This window comes from Musca vetustissima, unplaced genomic scaffold (genome assembly GCF_032173495.1).
Source record: "Musca vetustissima isolate MV318-11 ecotype Yass unplaced genomic scaffold, APGP_CSIRO_Mvet_v1 utg31629, whole genome shotgun sequence".
In the NCBI taxonomy this organism is placed as follows: domain Eukaryota; kingdom Metazoa; phylum Arthropoda; class Insecta; order Diptera; family Muscidae; genus Musca; species Musca vetustissima.
This window is the reverse complement of record NW_026882559.1, coordinates 113245-134047: the sequence shown is the minus strand read 5'-3', so window position 1 is coordinate 134047 and position 20803 is coordinate 113245. Positions and strand designations below refer to the sequence as shown.

Sequence of the window (20803 nt, the reverse complement as noted above, 5' to 3'; positions counted from 1 at the left end):
AATTAAAACGCCATCAGTCCCAAATTTGATCGGACCTCTCCCTTCGTTTTAAAATACATGTGTCATAAATATTACGTTCCCATTTCCTTTTTCTAAAACAAAATACAAAATTTTCTTAGCTTGCCTGCTGCTGCTCCATTTACGTTTCGCTCCGTAACATGAGACCCTTGACTAAATACATTCAGTGCGGCTACGAGTAGTGGTGGCAATTGCAGTGACTGAGTGGATGACTGACATATGCATGCACTCGGAACTGTTACTATTTTAGCCCATTTTCATTTTCTTCTTCGTCTAAACACAAATTCACATTCCCATTGACACTCTCACACGGTTACATAATCCCAAAGATACTCCCACAAAATCAGCACATGAGGTGTCTCATCATTTACTTTTGCCTTCCTTCGTGTTTTTTACTTCTTTTCCTACTGCTTGTTTTTTAGTGTTTTCTTGAACAAAACAGAAAAAAGACACAATGTGACAAATGTCAACAGCAAGTATCGCACTGTTGTTGCTGCAACAGCAACATTGGGAGCAGCAGCAACATCCATAGTAACATCAGGCAATGGAACTGCAACTGGAACTACACGAAACCTACTGCGACTTGGAAACTTTGTGACTTTAGGACAGTCAATGACGATGTGTTGTGACTTTTGTGACTACTGAACTAAAAGTGCAACGAACACGTCTGTCTCCACATTCACAATGGCCGATGTGCGTTGAAGTAAAGGTACTCCAGGCAGTGGCAGACTGGTGTTGGTACTGTGGCACAGTTACTCCAATGATGGACATAACATGGCGCATTATACGTAGAACTTACTGCTCAACCAATTAAATCTACTGCTGTTCTCTGAGTTCTTCTGGTGGTATGAACACAGTCAACCGCCTGTGCACGGTTATGTATACACGTGAGTGTGTGTGCAACTTTATGATTAAAATGAGATACGAAAGCTGTCGGCGTTTTAAAATCTTCTTTTTTTGCTATTTTGCTCTATATCTTTTGTTTATGTTTCAACGTTCACTTATTTCAAATGAATGGGACAAATTGTGGCTGTTACTTTAACCCGCTGTTTATGAGGATTGGTATAATCAGTTGGTTTATCGTCTTTGATAAAAGTTGATTTTTTAAGATCAATGGGGAAAGTTCAAAAAATAAACACATATAATTCAGAATAATGCATGAAATATTAAATTGAATCGATAGTACGATCCACATAATTTAATGTTTGAAGATAATTTCTTGCAAATGTTGACTGCGACTGAGCCTCAAATTAAGAAACGTACATTACCGCGTCCCCTTGGATGGATTTAGAGAGATTACACATTGTAGGTGGACTCAAAGGTGGATTCAAATAATTTACACATATTTCTAATTTCTAACTGTTGAAGGTAAGTGGACAAGTTTTGCAACCGAATTGTCTGTAATTTGATATTTTGGGTTCTATGTTTCTAGGGGTCCCCAATATAAAAAAACACATTTTATTTTTTTATTTAAAGTGACTGAATTTTACTATTCCTTGTGGCCTATGCGTTGGAAAATATCATTGGAAAAACATAGCCGGCATTGGTCTACTTCCTTGCTATGTTCCTTATATAAAGATCCCAAGGTTGTTCGCTTCGTATTTATAAGTAATAATCTACACATATTATTATTTTTATTAAAAATATATTGTTTTCTTTTTGTCATCTATGTTCATATTCAAAATTTGGTCGCCTTATATACACATGTTTTCGTGCAACCTTAATCAGAATAAATTCGAAGTTGATATACCCATGTCCGACTGCCTGTTGGAATCACGATACAGCTCGCATAACTTAAGAACATTTTTCACGTACATGTCACTACTTCTAGGATATTTGCTGTTAAAATAAGATATGTCGGTCCACATTTTGGTATATTCCCCACATAACGTTACCGGCTAATATTCCGAAAATTGGTATTTCGGGTTCTCTCTGGGTATTCCTACCAAAAATGTTTAATTGCCAAGGTAATTTGAAAAATGCTGGTCCGGTCGAACTTTACCACTTTATTGTTACTTGTTTTAAATGTATATTATCGTGTTGAAAGTTCGTACAGCCCTGATCATATCGCCCTCGCCACAAGTGGTGCTGTTGAATGATATGAAGACGATGAAATTGTTTTTGATGTCATATACATCATGTTTATGTGATTGTTTCTGTTGGGTTTGTTTTTGTTCTCATTGTTTCTTGTTTTGCTTCAACATTTCGTTCCGGTTTCATTTTGGGGAGTGGTGGTGGTGGGACTGCTAGTTAGCCAACCAACCAACCAGCCAGTCAGACAAACAGCCAGCTTCGACAATTGATGTGCTTGTCAGACATTATTTTGTTGCGAATTCTTTGTTGCGCTTTAAATAACAGCAAGTGATCTTAGGGCGTGTGGAATCCAACCAAGTGACTGACTAACTGACTGGGTGACTAACTAACCAAGCGGCTGACTGTCGTTATGAAATGCGTGTGAGTGTGACTATGTGAATGTCTGCGCATGAATGAAAGAATGAATGAACGAACGAAGGAATGGATAAATGTGACGGTGGCAAAGGCTTGAATTTCTTAGCCATTCATTACCAGCCATAAAATGCGACTATAAAGCCATTTGTGCCACCAAAGTGCACTTGTACTGCATTGCAATGCTCTCCGTTTCGTATCTAATCTTAAATGACTTTGTTTCTTTTCGTTGAGTTGCAACATCAGTCGTTGCAGCCGCCTGCTCCGCCACCGCATGTGGCGACAGTAGTTGTGTGTTGTCCCCGTTACTGCTGCACGTAGATAGTTTAAAGTTTATTCATTCATTCATCCATTCGCTTTTATTATTGTGGGATGGCTGGCTGGCTGGCTGTCAGTTTGTTTAGTTTACTGGGGTAGCCTATCTAATGAATATCGTTTTTTTCTTTATGCTCATGTCATTTGGTGGCTTAACGTATTGATGTGTCAACCTCCTGAGGATTTTCACCTGGTGTTGTCAATGTAAGAGTAATTAAAAAAGAAACAGTGGACGATAGCGACAACGACGACGACATGAACGTCAATGTTTTGTGTGTGCATAGTACCAGAGGTAATGATTGCTCTGGCCGGGCGAGGCGAAATGTAGAGTGTCATAGGAATTGGGTTTTAGTATTAAATTGCTCCTTGCCAAACTCTAAGATATGGCGGAAATGTATTAAATTGCTTTTAATTTTAATCGGAAGAGAGAAAAAGGGAGGAGAGAGAGAGAAAATAAACTCTCATAATTGGTATCTCCATGACAACTTTTCAGTCATGAGTCGGTAGATGAACCTATTTGACTTATAAATAATACACAGATCTTCGCTTTTGACTCTAAAAATCAAATTAAACTTCGTGTATCCAATTTGTTGGGGTTATATAAAAACAAAAACTTGTCTGAAGGTAAATTAACAAAACCAAGCTTTATTACAAATTGTTCGAATCTCGTTTTCATTTCTTATGGAAAATCATCGAATTTACTTCGGTAATTGAGATCAATAAAAACGCAATGATAGCCAGACAAAGAACCTTTAGCATGACCTTAACCTCCCATTAATTATCCATAGTTCTCGTAGGATATTTTTCCAAAACGAATTAAACTTCTGTAATTGGCCATCCCATCGATTTGTTTACCCAGCAAAAGGTGTTAAAAGTTGAAAGGATGCCTTTGGTATTGATAATTGGTTTTTAATTTTCGCACGAATTTTATCTCCATTTCAACAGAGAATATTTTCGGTGTCCGTTGAGTTGCTGCCACCGCTTGATGGCCACACAAATTTCCAAATAGAAAAACAAACAGACCCAAATTGAATGCAAGTGAATGAAAAAATCTGGGAAGGAAGGTCGGCAATCATCATCACCCAATCACCCAGTTTGCAGCAGTTGCAACGAAAAACATGGCAGCATAGAATTGATGCTGGCGCACATTGAGAATTTAAGTCAGTGGCGTGAATGTGGAACTTTGCAAATTTTTCATTTATTTATTAGCGTGTTGGCGGTGTCGGCCTTTCGCTGCCTAATGGAGATCTGTTCCGGGGCAGGGCAGGAGGGGGAGCATGTGCATCGTGTCCTCAGCCATGATGCTGGATAAGTTGGGCAATTTTTGTTTTTGTTTCAGTTTTCGTTCTCTCGCACATTTTCGCGCCAATGAGGTTCGTTGGTGCTATAATCGGCAGTGACTTTGACATGTTTTAGACTTTCAGACGTTCAAGTATCATATTTGTTGTTTTTATTTTTTGTTCGCTTGCAACTTTCCCATGTGCATGCAACAGCACCAGCAATGGCAACATTATCATCAACATAAACAGCAGTTGCCGGTCATTGCTCGTTGGTCATGGGTTTGGAATGGATGGGAATGGCGAGTGGGTGGATTGCTTGCTTGGCAATTCGTTAGCGTGTGTGTGTGTATTCGCGAGTATTTGCGGTGCTGATGATTGCTCATTTAAGCAAGTGTAGGACAAGGCCATTACTGAAAGCAATTTCTGTTGACTTTGCTGTTCGAAGGAGGATGTTTGCTTTGCAACGAACGCCAACGACAACGACAACAGCAACGAAATAAAATCAACAACTACAGTGCCAGCTAAGAATTGATTGCAACAAATTGCAACCCTTGGCTGTCTGGCTGCCTGGCTGGATATCTAATTCTAAGCATCAGTCAGGCGAACGCATAGAGAACACTGACTGTAGAAATTGCATTCGAATGGATTAAAACAAATACTAATTGAATATTTTCTTTTGTCATTTGTGTTTTTGTTTCTTCATTCATTTCGAATTCGATGAATGATGTTGCACGACGTTGACGATGGGCAGGCCGTAGACCATCAGCAGAGGGTGTAGTGACGATAATTGAACTGTGAACGGGAGCGAAAATATTTTTTTTTTGGTTTTATGAATTACTAACAACAACAACGACGACAAGAGCTCAACGAGGTCGCTGTAAAGAAAGTGGCGCAAATGTTAATTTTATTTGACTTTGGGTGCAAGATCGGATAAATTTAGATTGCCTCAGAAGTGAAATTTATGACATTTTTTTCCATAAAATTAAAAAAGTAGAGCAAAATAGAAATTCTTAATTATTATTGTAATATAATATAGCAGAGTTTAGTCTAATTCAGGGAACTGCAAAAATATACTGTTCATACTTTTCGCAATATTCGAAATTTAATCAGATATGTATGTAAAGGAAAAAACATTAATAGAAATTGGGTTTGAAATTTTACGTCTGCGAATATAGGATACTTGGACATTAAAATTGGCTATATCACCCAAGTAAATAATTCTGTAAAGATTTAATGTTTTTGTCAAATACTTCTATATAATAAAATATAAACTGCACAGTGTACAACGGATATAGTGAATATGAGCGTTAAAAACAGTGACGTAAATGACAAACATTTCCGACGTATAATGCATACGTCAGAAACTTCGGAAATACACCCAAAACCATTAGGTTTTTTACAAAATTGCTATGTCCAATATCCAATTAGGAAGTTGCGTATGCTTTACTCAAATCCATACCAAATTTTAAAATTTTCTTCTCTAAAAATTCGTCACACGGACCATCTCTACTGTGAAATATCATTAAGAAATCTTGCTAAATGGAGTAGTATAGTTTGCAATTTAAATGAAATAGGCCTTAATGGCTTCAAATTGCATTTTTGGAATAAAATATATATATATATACTCACATATAAAAATTAGGGAATAATCAGAACAGATCATCACAGGTCACAAATTTCGAATTGGACCTATTTAATTTACTAACCACTCTTGAAGCCAATATTTATCGAATAAACTATAATCAGATATTTCGAATTACCCGTCATTCTATACACTGTGCTGGTACTATGATATAGAATCGATTCAAAACATATTTACACCTAGTCGTCCGTGAATTGTTATAGAAAATATGTACATATATATTTAAAAATTATTTAAAATAAAAATCAAATACGTTTTTATATTGTAAAAGAAATGTCAAAGAAAATTCAATTTGATACCAATTCTGGTATTGGACCAAGCAAAACATCAAAAATCAATGAAGCTGAAGGTTCTCTCGATGATTTACCCCAATTGGAGTACGAAGGCGAAAATGAGGGATCACGAAAAGAGCGGCTACCAGTGCAACCTTCTATGGATTCCATAACTTCACAGCCAAGTCGTGAGAAGATCAGCATTCATTTGATAAAAGTGGCCATACTATTTGTTATTTGGCTAATCTATGCAACGGCAATTGTGACACATAAAGAGAAAACCTTTAACCCAATATTGATGGGCATACGTCCGCAGACAACAAAACGATTGGAAATTCCCGAAGCTGATGAGGTCAAACAGCTAATTGGTATATATTTGATGGGAGCTTTTAGAGAAGGCAATGATGCCATCACCCATAAACCAAACAGAAATGAACCGCATGTTTCGTTACATTTGGAGCTGGTCGAAGGTGACTTGGTAGAAGTCATAAGCGAAAGTTATTATTTCCTCTTAAGCAGCGACCAAAATTTGCAATATCGTCCGATAATAAAAAAATCTCTTGTTATGACTTTACAACGTGATATATCCACAACCAAAGGCCACAAATATATTGTCATGGATACAAATGTTGCTGAGATACTAACCCTAAAATTATGGTTTGACACAAGTCCCTTGGACAAATCGATTGGAATACCCTTAGGTTCCCTGGTACTGCTCTTTTTGTATATTCTCATCATTTGGGAGTTTGTTAATCGCACCTTTGCTGCGGTGGTGGCCTCGACGTTGGCAATTGGCATATTGGCTGCATTGAATGCTAGACCCTCGATCCTCACCATAATGTCTTGGGTTGATGTCGAAACTCTTATGCTACTGTTCGGAATGATGATTTTGGTATCGATATTGTCAGAGTCGGGTATATTTGATTATCTGGCCGTTTTGGCTTATGAACTTTCGAAGGGTAACCTATTTGGATTGATTTATGTTCTATGCCTCTTTACGGCGGTGCTGTCTGCCTTTTTGGATAATGTTACGATGATGCTGTTGGTGGCACCAGTGACAATACGGCTCTGTGAAGTTTGCAATTTGAACCCGGTGCCCGTTCTTATGTCCATGGTGATATACTCGAATATTGGTGCTGCCCTTACACCAGTTGGAGATCCTCCGAATATCCTAATTATGACCAATGCCTACATCAACACACATGGTGTCAATTTTGGTAACTTTTGCCTGCACATGCTGCCCGCTGTGACATTGGGGATGATATCGACCTTTATCCATCTCCGGCTGAAGTATCCGCAAATAAAGGACTTTATGAACAAACAATCGGTGGAAATTGAAGCCTTGAAACATGAAATACAAGTGTGGGAGAAGGCAGCCCAAGCCATTGCACCCACAACAACAGATGAGGAAATAGTTCAGAACACTCTGCACAAAAAAGCCAAAGATTTGAAACATAAATTGAGAGACTTGGAAGCTAAGGCGGTATTTGTGACAACCGATTTCCAAACAACGCTGGTCTATATGAAGAACACATATTCGATACGAAACAAGGTGCTGCTAATCAAATCCACGGTGGCATTTATCTTTGTGCTCTTCCTCTTCTGTTTGCATGCGGTGCCTCATTTGCATCATCTTTCTTTGGGCTGGAGCGCATTGGTGGGTGCCATTCTTCTGCTGATACTTGCCGATGAGGAAGATATCGAAACTGTACTTTCCCGTGTCGAATGGTCGACTTTATTGTTCTTCGCCTGCCTCTTTACGCTGATGGAATCACTGACGGAATTGGGCCTCATCGAAGTTTTGGGTAATTTGTGTGTTAAAATTATTAGTACCGTTTCTCCCACCTATCGATTACTGGTGGCCGTTTTACTAATTCTCTGGGTTTCCGGCATTGCTTCGGCTATTCTGGCCAATATCCCGGTAACCACAATGATGGTTAAGATTGTTATTAGTTTAGCTCAGAACGATGCGTTGAAGCTGCCGTTGACACCATTGGTATGGGCTCTAGCCCTGGGAGCTTGCTTTGGTGGCAATGGCACCTTGATTGGTGCCTCCGCCAATGTGGTGTCATCTGGTGTTGCCGAACAGCATGGCTATCGCATTTCATTTCTGGAATTCTTTTTCTTTGGTTTTCCCATTATGATTAATACTTTGATAGTTGCTTCGATTTATTTGTTCCTTGCCCATTGTTTGTGGCAATGGCATTAAATGCAGGGATTTTTCGAAATTTCCAATGAGAATTTAATTGTGAATGTGAATTCCGACACTAGACTTTTTTCTTTATTTTCAAACAATCAAGGAACACAAAGTTCGAAGTTAAGTTTGCTTAATTAACACAAAAACCAGACATATGTAGGTTTTTTATTTCTAATGTTAATTATATATACATCAATTATTTTATAATTATATTGTTATATATAATAATTCGTTATCATAGAAAATAAACAGCTTTTCTTTATTTTTTGGATTTAATCAAATTTTTAGTTCGATGAAATAATTTTATCACATTTGCTTTCCCAATAGAAATTTTGTAAAAACAATTTGTCCTTCGGATTATTAACCACTACCTAGTGCTGCATCGCAATATATTTTAGAGATATTGCTAATTGACTTCTACATCTTCATTCGTGAACACGTCTATCCTTAACGTATCTATTTAAACAGAGTCAAATGTTATACCATATTCAGACGTCTGCTCAGATTCTCTTTGCATATTTCTTTTTTGTTGCCTTCAATTGAATTCATTTGCTATTCGATAATAACGACAAACAACAGCAACAACCCTCCAAGTATTGTTTGAAACAGCAACAGTGGCGAGTGAGACAAACTTTTCAAATGCCAGAGAAAATTGTCAGCGATGTGACGACGACGACAGTGACGAGAACCAGCGATAACACCAAGTTGATCTGTTCCCAATTCGACTTGGACGATGTTGCCGATTGTAATGATGTTGAAGTGTTGATAGCGATGATGTTGATGAATTATTCATAATTGTAACAACGTTGACTTCTTAATAGGTTTTTGTTTCTGGTTTGATTTGCCTCGCTGGAACAAGGGTGCCGGGAGATCGGCAGTAGAGCACAGTAACCAAGTGACTGATATATGAGTTACTCATCCCAACTGATATGTGTGTGTGTGTGTGTGAATGTCGGATATGCCCTATCACCTATACGTTGTTGGTGACGATGCAAACAAACCAATTGAGGGGGGAAACAAAGGGTTGTATCGAGAGGTTGGCTACCATAAAATGGAAAATAGTAGGCAACAACAGTGGCTGTTGAATAAGCAAAAAAGCGAGAACAGAAAATGCAACAATTGCCAAGAGGTCGTCATATGTCGCAACTTAACTCAGTTCGACTTAACTGACTTCACAACTACTCAGTAAATCCATGAACAACAATTGCAATGGTGATACCCAGTAAAACACTTTAAGGTGATTTTTTATACGACACGCCAAAAAGGGTGCTATTCTCGATTTCAATGTCATCACTTTTCAATCGGCTTAGTACTCTTAAAGTATGAATTTGCAAAAAATGTATGCAAGTATTTTGTATTTTTGTATTATTATAATTTTTAATACCAATATAGAACAATTTTCCAACAACACACACACATACAGTTCCTTAATAATATTAGCTCATTCCACGTATGGATTTGCATATAGTTACATATGATCCCATAAAATACTGCACGTCAGATACTACCTTTTTTCATTATCGATGGACACAACAAGACTATTTACCGAAAATAAGTTTGCTGGGTTATCATGGTCGGTTGCAATCGACTACGAGAACAACGTTAACATCATCATCATCATCGCCATCACCATTGCTATTGTCAGTCGGTAATCAGTGTATAAATTAATAAATTAACACAGACTGTATAAATAGTACAAGACGGAGGGATGGAGAACAACAATTCATTCAAATCCACGGTCTTAATGTATGAATAACGATGTGTGTTTTTCTCGTCTACCCCTTCTTTTCGCAATGGGTCTGTCTAGGTGTTAACTATATCGAACTATTTATTTGAAGCAAAATAAAAACGAACACGGGGGTATATTGAAGAATAAAAAACTCTCCTCCCCTCTTTGTTTCTGTTTGCAAAGTATGTGTAGAATAGTCCTTGAAAGGACATTATATTAAAGTATAATTGTGAACGAGCTATCAATTTGATTATATAATTATTAAGTGTTTATATGCATGTTTGTAATCATAAGTAGTATTTAAATCAAATCAATCATATTCTCCTTTAAGACTTTTTCATTTAGGACGGGGAAATGATTACCTGATTTTTTCAATGCTTCAAAAATTAAATTCCCTAAATATATATCTGTCATACTGACATATCTTCGCAAGATTTCGTGAACTGTTTGTAACAATTGTTAAGATATGAATAACTTCTAAATAATTGGAGCTAAGCAAAGCAAAAATTACATACAATAGTTAAACACATTGCTTTTAAGAATTGTAAGATTTCAAATTGATCCATAACTTTCTGATTGTAGGATCAGAGTTCAATTCCCATTTCTTTTAAAATGCCTTCTTTTAGAGTCAACTAAATATATTCGTTCGTTAGTTATAAATAAGGATATTTCAATTCCAGCAGAATATATATTAAAATGAATTGTTCGGTGTCACATCGAACGGCAGTGGTGCGAATTTGCGCAAAGGATAATTACATGAAAACCACCGATTTCTCTGGATTACATTTCGACACAAAATCCAAACATAATCCGCTGGGTTTTTAACTAGTATGTCTAGGATGAACTTGTGTTTGTTTGTACGTATTTAACATCAAAAGAATATTTCCTTTTAGAAATGAAAGAAAAGAGAAAACAGGTTGAATGCAAAGCCGAATAACAAACGACAAAAGATCCGCCAATTACTAACCTACTTTTTCACTTTGACAGCTGGTTGAGTTGGTTTTTTTTTTTGGTTTAGATGACAGGGTGGCTGCTTTGCTTTAAACAGGAATCGAAACAAAGATGACAGATATGAGTATTATCCTTTCAAATAACTGTGATTATTTAAAGAATGAAAAGGAATATAATTCACAACGAAAAGAGCTTAAAAAGCGAAACTAAAAATAAACTGCAGATACTTGTTGTCGTCTGAAAAAATGCACAATGGCTGAAATTGCGATCTTAGCGGCATAAAATATTTCCCGACAAGCTAGCCTCAACAAATTTGCAGTACACTCAAATGTTATAAAAATGTATTTGTGAAAAATGTGCGGGCCATGCCCATGCATGCCGTTTATTTTGTTGGGTTCGTTTTTCAACGGAATTGGCAGTAAAATACTCATTTTAACGGTATACCCCATTATTCGGAATTTCTGGGATTTTTCGCACGTTTTTTTAGTTCTAATTGGGTGGCAAATCTTTCTACCAAAAACTATAAATATGGGTAAATTTTAGTCCCCATATAATGGTACTTCCGAAATTTTGGTATTAAGGGGAGTTTGGGCGCGTTTTTCAATCTAGTTTGCTGTAATTTAATTTTTTCACAATCCTCCCTAGATACCAATTTTTTATCATTAAAGAAATTTTGTAATTTAAGAAAAAAATTATAATCGCTTGGTGCCAAGTCCGGACTGTATGGCGGATGCATTTAACCAAGCTTCCGAAGTTTCTGGCGAGTCACTGTAGATGTGTGTGGCCTTGTGGTGTCCTGGTGGAGAACGACACATCTCCTGTTGACTACTTCTGGCGGTTTCTGGTAAATTGCCATCTTTAAACGGTCCAGTTGTTGACAGTAGAGATCAGAAGTTAGCGTTTGGCCATATGAAAGCAACTCATAATACATAATCCCCTTCCAGTCCCACCAAATGCATAGCAGAACCTTACTGGCCGTTAGTCCTGGTTTGGCCACCGTTTGTGGTGCTTCACCGCTCTTTGATTTCAGCTAAAATGCAATGGCTAAAACAGTCATAGTAGAGGTCTAATAAAAATCTTTATTTCCAAAATTTCGCGAGTTACCTACATTCGATGTTCGCTTATTTTATCGCTATATTCGATGTTCGCTTAAAATGTTTACAACCAATGGACTGGAAGGTATTCAAAAGTGTTTAAATTTTCTTCGCTTTTAGTTCTCCCAAATCGACAGCTTTAAATCAGACCAAATACTTGCTTCCAATAAATATTCTTTGTTTCAACACGTGTGTTTTATTTTGCATACTTGTACTTCCACATTTCTGTATTTGCTTTTGTTCTCTATCCCTTTATCTATGTATCCATTCGTTCGTTCATTCATTCCACCCATGCATTCTTCGTTTGCCTATCTTTCTCTACTCCAGGCAGTCTATTTGTCGTCTGTCATTTTGCCAGCTTGTAGCAAAAGCTTGAGAACAATACTTACAAGCCGCTTATTTTAATGACGATAATAATAGATCATCTGCATTGTTTGACAGTGTCTCTTTTGTTGTTGTTGTCGTAGCTATGGCTGTAGTAGTATTTGTTTTAGATGTAGTTGTATTTGTATGTTGGCATTTGTAAAGCTGAAATGAATGACTATCTGAATCCGAACCGAGTGACGGAGAAGAAGACGAAGCAATGCACAAAATGATTCAATGACTGAGTGACTGACTGACTTGTTTTTTGTTTGTTTTGTTTTTGTTGTTACTTGGCTTGTTATGTTATTTGCTAAGCCGAAGAAGGAAAATTTAGGCGAAGCGGGGTCGTTGTGGGAAGGTGGGCTATATATGCAAAACTATTTGCAATTCATTCATTAATTCAGTCAGCCAGCCAGTCAGCCAGTCTTTCTAATCATTGTTATTATTATTGTTATCAGCATCATTACAGCAGGACCAGGAAACAGTGATTCCGTTGCTCCATTTGTTCAAAGGGGAAATAATTTCGTATATTCTTGAATGACCTTTGAGGTCACATGAATGTATGGGTGTATGTTTTGATTGAAGGTGATTTTTCGTTCTGCTCTGCCGTTTCATGCAGAAGAACATTAAAAACTATTAAGAAAATATTTAGATCTTAATCTACCATTATAACTAAACAATACATGTCAGGCTTTTCTGATGTTGTTCCAGCCTATAGCATTACGCAAATGCTATAGTAATTATTATAATTCGCGATAATAAATCTGAATTGAACAAATATTCGGTTGTAATTGCTCTAACGTGTAAATGATGTATTTTGGGGATTTTACTAGTCTGATGAATGAACCTAGCTCTAATCAATGATGATTTCAAAGAAAGTGTCTGGCTATAGGAAAAGCATGTGAATTGTATTTCTGATTTCTGTTACCCAATTCTTCTCACATAACGCATAGTTTCAACTACAACCGGATGAAAGGTTAACAGTACAAGTCATTTCAGAAATCCAAAGATCTAAAGTTGTTGGAAAGCAGGGGTTGCCCTCTCAAATATTAAACTCCCTTTTCACTATTCGGGAAAGAGTGTTCAGATATTAGTTGGCATTGGGAACCGATGGAATAACGGTTTTCAGAATACACCCTTCAACAGATCTGGTGGAACTCAAGGATCAATATACTTCTTTATTACCAACATATATGATGTAGACACTATGTTGAGGTAATCACCGTATAACCGCAGGGACAATTTATAAACCTGAGTTTTTTGCTTAATAATGTCCAACATGTATTTGTTAAGGCGGGACGCAGATTTTCTTCGACATTAAGCATGCATTAGCATATTTGTCCAACATTATAGTTTGGCCAATAAACTTATTGTCAATAATTAAGACGTATTGTTGTCTTAGAAAAATATAAGTATCTTCAAATATAATTAGCTGTATAAGATACAGTTAGTACAATAACGACTCTTCGAAGCACAGTGCACTCGAAATGTTTTTCCTTTTGAGCATTTTTGTGTTGTTATCTTCGCTTTGTTTCAGGTTTTAGATTTACTGTAAAAAGGGTTGAATTCATTGTCTATTCTTATGGAGTTGAAATCATTTGGCAAACAACAGACATCATGAAATGACGAAATACTTACGTCTCCCACTCCCCTTTCCTTGGCATATTTTATCTGCTACACAAATGCACAATAGCTAACAAACAAACGAGCGAACGAACAGACATACAAATTATTATTCACAATTATTCGTATCTTCCAAAGTTTGCTAATTAAACTGTTTTTCTTTTGGCTCTTCTTTGCAGGAAAATGTTCATCGGTGGCCTTAGTTGGCAAACAAGTCCAGGTAAGTTGTTCTTCCATAGCCTCCATAGTATTGTGAAATTTTGAACGTTTCTTTAATATTGCATACATAGTGTGAAGTATTTAGTACAAGTATTTGAATTATCACCAGCTATTTTTTTGTTGCACGAGTGAAATCCATTAGCACGATCAGGGCTCGATGGCTTATGGGGGACAAGAAACCCCTAACCACACCACTTTGAAAGGTTTCGTTCAATAAAACTGCCTCACCGACAACAACAACAACTGAAATCTTCCACTTTAAAATGCGGTGATTGACTTTTTGGTCTTGTCTTGTCGGCAAATTAAATTTTAACGAATTTGCAACATTTGCACATGACACTGTGGCCAATGCAGTCGTGTCCGCTGTCTACGTGCCATCAGCATGCAATTGCGTTCCGAGCCGATCATCGAAAATACTGAGAAAATATTTTCCTTAATTTGCAAAATGTTATTGGGGTTGGCAGTTTCGAGGGAGCTATGCTAGCTGGTTCTGGTGCTGCTCGCTGGGCGCATTCATTTGTTCAATCGTCTATTTGTTACGTTCTGCTACGCATGATTTATTCCGAAATGAATAGGTTTTAGTTTGGGGCTCGTTACCCACTCCATGGCGGATAATAGCTGTTTTGTTTGGCTCTTGTATTCAAGTGGATGATGCATCGTTATTAACTGCACAACAATGCCGAATGCCTAGGTGTATGGGCATAGCTGACGATAAGATTTTAACACAGCGGACAGACAGAGCCACAAAAAAAAAAAAAAGAAAACAGACAACACGACGTTGAACATCCCAAAAGATTCTGAAATTGATCAACAGGGCCATGGCTATAGATTGCCAACAAATTGAATGAATGCAACAGCACTAGAAATGGAAGCATGCAACAGAATGGCCAACCCGATAGAAACCAGCCAGCCAGCAAGTCAACCAACCAACCAACCAGCCAGCCATCCAAACAAACCGGCGACAAATTATTGCTGTTCATTATTCGAGTTGAGTTTTGGTCCACAACGCCATTAGTTTTAGCGTAGCCTTTTTTTGTTGATGTTCGATTATGGGCTAAATGAGCATGTAGAACACTCACTCACGCACAGACACACACACAATTATACATATGGCATATTGAGATAATCATGTAAAAATCAACATGTGTTTCTAAAATTTTTAATAAAAAATTTCTGTGTTGATTTGCAAAAAATATTTCGTTTGATATTTTTCCTAGTAACACGTCAAGGAAATTTCAAAAATAGGAACAGGTCTGGCTGACATTTTCAGTTTAGATTTCTTGGTTACAATTTTAGCTAAGGTGATTTTCGAATACAAGGCAGTGATTATGACAAATGAAAATATTGTAGGAATTTTCTATGTTAATTATCGTCAATAGAACTTTGCATGAGAATCGGTAACATGGTTAGGGAATGTTTAGAATGTGTTTTATTTGATTTTAGACACACTTTTAACAACACAGACAAATGCACTGTATTATGTTGAGGTAAATTAAATTAATTTAAACATCTTCATCACTTCAAGACACCTGTATGAGATTTAATTTTTTCGGCCGTTTTTGATTGTAAAATATTTGTAAAAGTTGGCTGCACTCACTTGTTAATGACAATCTACTGATCTTTTATTGCACTGAGGACCCGTATTTAAATCCATATTATTGATATTTAGAATATATATGTAAGTAGAATATATAAAGCATATATAAACTATGAAATTTAATACGAGGTCACGACATACATAACTATGTCGTCGAAATATTGGTCATAGAACTGTCTGGTCATCATATTTTGTAATCTAAGTTGAAGCCGAAGTTACGGATTGTTGTCAACAATTTTTAATTATTTTAGGGATGGAGTGGACCAAAAACCTTATTTTTGTTTTTTTTTTCGGCACTCTTGAGGCCACAAGAACATCCTTCGGGATGTTCTTGTCACGCGTGTGTTTGTCCAATCAGTCATCGGTCAATATATGACGGTTTAGGTCCATTTGGCCGGTGTTTTGTGTGAAGAATAACTAAATATTTATATGTTTATTCCGAAAAGACAAAATGCAGAGAAGATGCTAGTGTATCCAATAGCAATAGCATTTATGTATGTGCTCGAATAGAGGGGGTTATATTAAAACTATTGTTGGTTTGAGGTGTGCCTGTAGCTGAAATCACGAGCGATGCTGAAAAAGGCGTTTCTACAATATGGAAAAATCAATGGATTTTCTCATAGGACTTCGGTCGGTACAGTCAGTGCAAAAATATTTTGTGGAAGTATTGCAGGCTCATATCTGTCTTTAATATTTACTTATGGTTTCCAGTCAACACTAAATTAAAAAATATATATATTATGGAAAATAGAAAATTTCCATTGAAAACTTCCAAACTACAGTTGCTTTGCACAGCATTTATATAATTCGCCTAGGTGTGTGTATCTGTACTTGTAGTCTCATTTTTGTTCAGCCTATTCATCTATATCTATACGATGCATATAGATCAGCTCGTAATCTATAAGCAAACAATAAATCGTTTTCCAAAAAATATATATATTCAATACTTTATATCAGCGACGTTTACATATATTTTTAATATTGGCGAAATATTGAAATGAATGCTGAATGCAACCAGCAACAATCCGGCATTCTACTTGCACGCGTTCGGTGTTCAATTGCAACGCAGCTTGGATTCGAGTCGATTCATAAATATGCAATAGACAGATGCCGCTGCCCGTGTTCTATTCAATTGCCTTATGGCATTCTATTCTGGGTAATGTTTTAAAGTATTCAAAGGAAATAGTTAAGAAACAAACGGATGGCAGAGGAGTCAAACGGCTGTGGCGTCTACCAGCTATCCCAGCAATTTCAGCAGTCAGCCAATTGTGCGAGAGAATGGGGGAGGGACACGTAATGCAATGAATTTATTTTTGGGTTTCGATTTATTCGGTCGCTAGCTGCTGTCATATGAAATGATTCGTTGTTGCTGGTGTTGTTGTTTTTCGATTCTCGATTTTTTTCCTTCTTCCCAATATTAGTTGAGTATAAGTTCATGTTCCTGAGAGAATGTCTGTATGTATGTGCTTCTTATTTCAATTTCACTGCCGTGTCATGCAAAATGTGTGTTCGGCCGGTGTCGGTTAGTCGGATATGTCGTCTGTCTACTGTTTTCTGTTCGATTACCAAGTCAAATTGTATGTATCGATACGAGGCGAGACCAAATAAATTGAATTGTAATTGATAAATGAAGAAGGGACCAGAGCCGTAACAGAATTGGACAGAGCAGAACAGAGGGAACTCGAGTAAATAAAGTAAACGAAAAGGAAAATAAATAACAGAGAAAGTTCGCTAAATATACGCTGAACATGAAATGATTCGACAAAAGTACAAAAAAAAAAAAAAACAGCAACAACAACAAAACATTGAAATTCTTGAGATTTTTATTTGATGGCATTTAGCAATGGCAAAGTCAATTATATGATGACGCCGAACATTTTTATGTAGTTGGGACAATGTTGCCAACAACAATCAACTGCGAAGGATTGCAGCAGCGGCGATAGCCAGCGACAACCATAGCCATAACCATGAAATGAAAACAACAACAGCAACAAATTGAAGCGATATGTGTATCGATTGGATACGAATCAAATCGAATTGAAATGAAATGTTGATCATTTGAAAAGGCAAAAGTGTTAATTGTACATCAATTAAGGAAGACATGACAAATAATAAAAAAACGATCAAACAGAAATTTGTCCAATAAATCGTATCAATATTTACTCGGTTTAGGGGAAGCTCAATCACAACTGCGTCTGTTGTTCGCAGTTATAAATTCAACAGTTTTTTTTTGAAATTTTTGATATAAAAAATAAATTTTAACAATCTTCCGAAAAGGGGAGAAAATTAATTACTAAAATATACTTGGTACGGTGTTTGTACATATTCGTCCGATTTTACGTAAATGATGCACGAAGGACTCAACGTTTTCCTACTTGAAATGAAATTTTGCATTATCCATGAACTTCTTCCAACTGAAAAGATAAAATAGGTTTAACGACAGTTGTCGAACTCTAGTCTCACACTTTTGAAACCACGAAAAGGATTCTTATATACATTTTTGTCCGATTTCTAGTAAAAGGTGCACGAGTGATTCGACGTTTATCTGATTGACACGATTTTTGGCACATACTTCCGAATAATTTAATTTTGTCTTTAAGGGAACCATTTTTATTATTTATTTATTATTTTTCTTCTCTTTTAAATCTTCAATTATATATTTGTAAACTTACAAACCACAACATGCATTGGTATTCATTTACCAGCGCAATGAAAATCTTGAACATATTAAATCGAGAATGGGGGAGGTCCCGTTAAATCGGGTTTTAATGTGAATTTATCCCAAAATGTATTAGGGTACATTTTGTGTACAGCCATAGGGTTGTGCAATGTAGTGTGTACATTCGAAATCCCCACACCTTCTAAATTCATTAATTCGTGTAGTACCATTTATTAAATACAAAATAAATAAAGAGACTTTCGGTTATAATGGAAAATAATTCGTCCAGTAATTATATAAATTACTGCAACCTTTACTCGAAACAAATTATGACCTTTGTAAGCCAATGAAGTAAATGGTATTTTTATGGTATTTTTTCGTGAAAAACCACAAAACTTTTTTTTATTTTTAAAACAACAATTTGTTGATGTATGGACTGCGGCGTTGGTGTTGGTGGTGTTATACGATTTTTATTGTATTGGCGTTTGGTAGCAGTGGTGGTGGTGGTGATGGTGTTGCAGCTACTTTAATATGAACTGCGGCATATAATCTAATTTATTTTATTAATACCAATGTTGCTAGCCAAAAATTTCCGAAGATAGCAAATGGGAATTTTTTGTTTTTTTTTGCCTTTCTGCTGCTCTGACCAAGTCATTCATTTTCTCTGAATGCTAGCTTTTGGATGCCAAACGCAATTATGCAATGCATACTTTGTATATCAAAGGCATAATAAAAAAACCCCAACAACAACGTAGAGATATGCCGGGGCAATTACAACAACTGTAACGATAAGAGCAAACAGCAGTTGGCCAAAAAAGCGTCATCCATCCAGTCAGTCAGCCAGCCAAACATCACCCACTGCGGTAGAATCTCCTCAGTGTTATAAACAACACAACACACAAAACCAACAACAATACATAACAACTGTTTTACTTTAAATACCAATACATAGACACTTAGCACGAGCACATTCATATGTGTCCTATTTTGTGGGTATATATTGGTGTGTGTTGTTATAAATATGCACCTGTAAATGTGAAAGGAGGGAGTACAGTGGTCTGAAGTTGTTTAGATTTGAGGAAGAAATGACCATATTGCTGAATATATTGGGGCCACGAAGTAGTTAATGACCAGCAAGTTTGTAAAAGTTTATAATTTCAAAGAAGCAAAACTGCTACTAGTTCATAGGCAAGTTATTGACGGAAGGAAAATTGAAAATAATTAAAAGAGAATTTAGTAAGAAGTTTCAATGACAAAATATTCAAAGGAAAAACATAATTTTACCATAATTTTACAAGTTTTATTGAATTATTAAAGGAAATAAAGACTACCTTTCGAAACAGTTTTTTCTGCGATAGTTTTTAACTAAAACCTCTGCGTCGAGTCAAGATCGGAGCCTGTGTTTTAAGCTGGTAGTTAAGTGGTTTAATTAAGAAGACACAGTCCCCGATTCAAGTTAGGATAGAACATAATTTCGATTCATAAAATACCGGATTTACAGAATTTGGATATTTTCAATGTATTGAGTGTGTGTTTAACGTACGGTTCTATTGTAGGCGCTAACCAGATGTATAAATTACATTCGTGTTCTATTTTATAGACTTATAGGGTCTATGTTACTGTAGTTAGACTTCGTCTTCAGTTTGTGGACGCAGGTTTGTTTTAACATTTTGTAACATTACAAGTGTACTTTTCTTTCCTGAATAGGTAATGTGTAGTTTTGAGCTAATTGCCGCACCTAGTGCTATAAAATAAGTAAAAAAGTGTCAGTCGGTGTTGCCGACAGACATATTCCCTCAGTCTATGGTTTCGGGGTCTTCGGAATTACACACAGGTATTTTTATTTACTTTATATAATGTTGAACAATCGGTTATTCAATTCGCTTCGGACTTGATCTAGGTTTGGTACAGATGATTGATGGACTTGATCTAGGCTTGTTAAAAATAGTTTGTTTGCTTCAAATCCGATAGTTCGTTCGCAAGATATTATAAAATTCTTTTTTAGCATAATTTTGACAATTTTGGGCTGGGCGTTGCACCGATATTTTCCATTTTCGAATTTGAACTAAATTTGGAAAAATATTATGATGTGCCAAGTTTGGATGAAATCTTTTACTCTTTTCGACATTAATCGTGCGCACCGTCTGGCAAGACAGACGGATATTTGTAAATTGACTCCAACTTGTGTGAAACGGATTTGGCCCAAAAACATGATGTCTAAAAACCAATATGTCGATGAGGCAAATTTTCACAGTGTTAATGCGTTTAGTAAGCATAATGCTGAGGGTAAAAGAAAATTATACAGATCCCAGTTCATACCACTACATAAAGGGTATCCCAACAAGAACACAATTTTGAAATAATTGATATCAATATGACTTATAATCTTTTTGGGTTAA

At 36.4% G+C, this 20803-nt stretch overlaps 2 protein-coding genes across 2 annotated transcripts in view; both read left to right on the top strand.

The window, feature by feature from the left end:
• Positions 1-20803, top strand: part of LOC133329041 (RNA-binding protein Musashi homolog Rbp6-like) — a 128435-nt gene that overhangs the window by 11169 nt on the left and 96463 nt on the right. The window contains exon 2 of the mRNA XM_061537539.1: positions 14109-14149. Within this exon, the coding sequence (XP_061393523.1) occupies positions 14109-14149 (41 nt within the window). The remainder of the gene's footprint in view (positions 1-14108; positions 14150-20803) is intronic.
• Positions 5974-8187, top strand: LOC133329025 (P protein-like). The gene has a single exon (XM_061537523.1). The coding sequence runs from the start codon at positions 5974-5976 to the stop codon at positions 8179-8181; it is 2208 nt and encodes a 735-aa protein (XP_061393507.1). The 3' UTR covers positions 8182-8187.

Excerpts from the sequence above, each read along its gene's own strand:
- LOC133329025 (XM_061537523.1), top strand. The coding sequence starts at position 5,974 with ATGTCAAAGAAAATTCAATTTGATACCAATTCTGGTATTGGACCAAGC.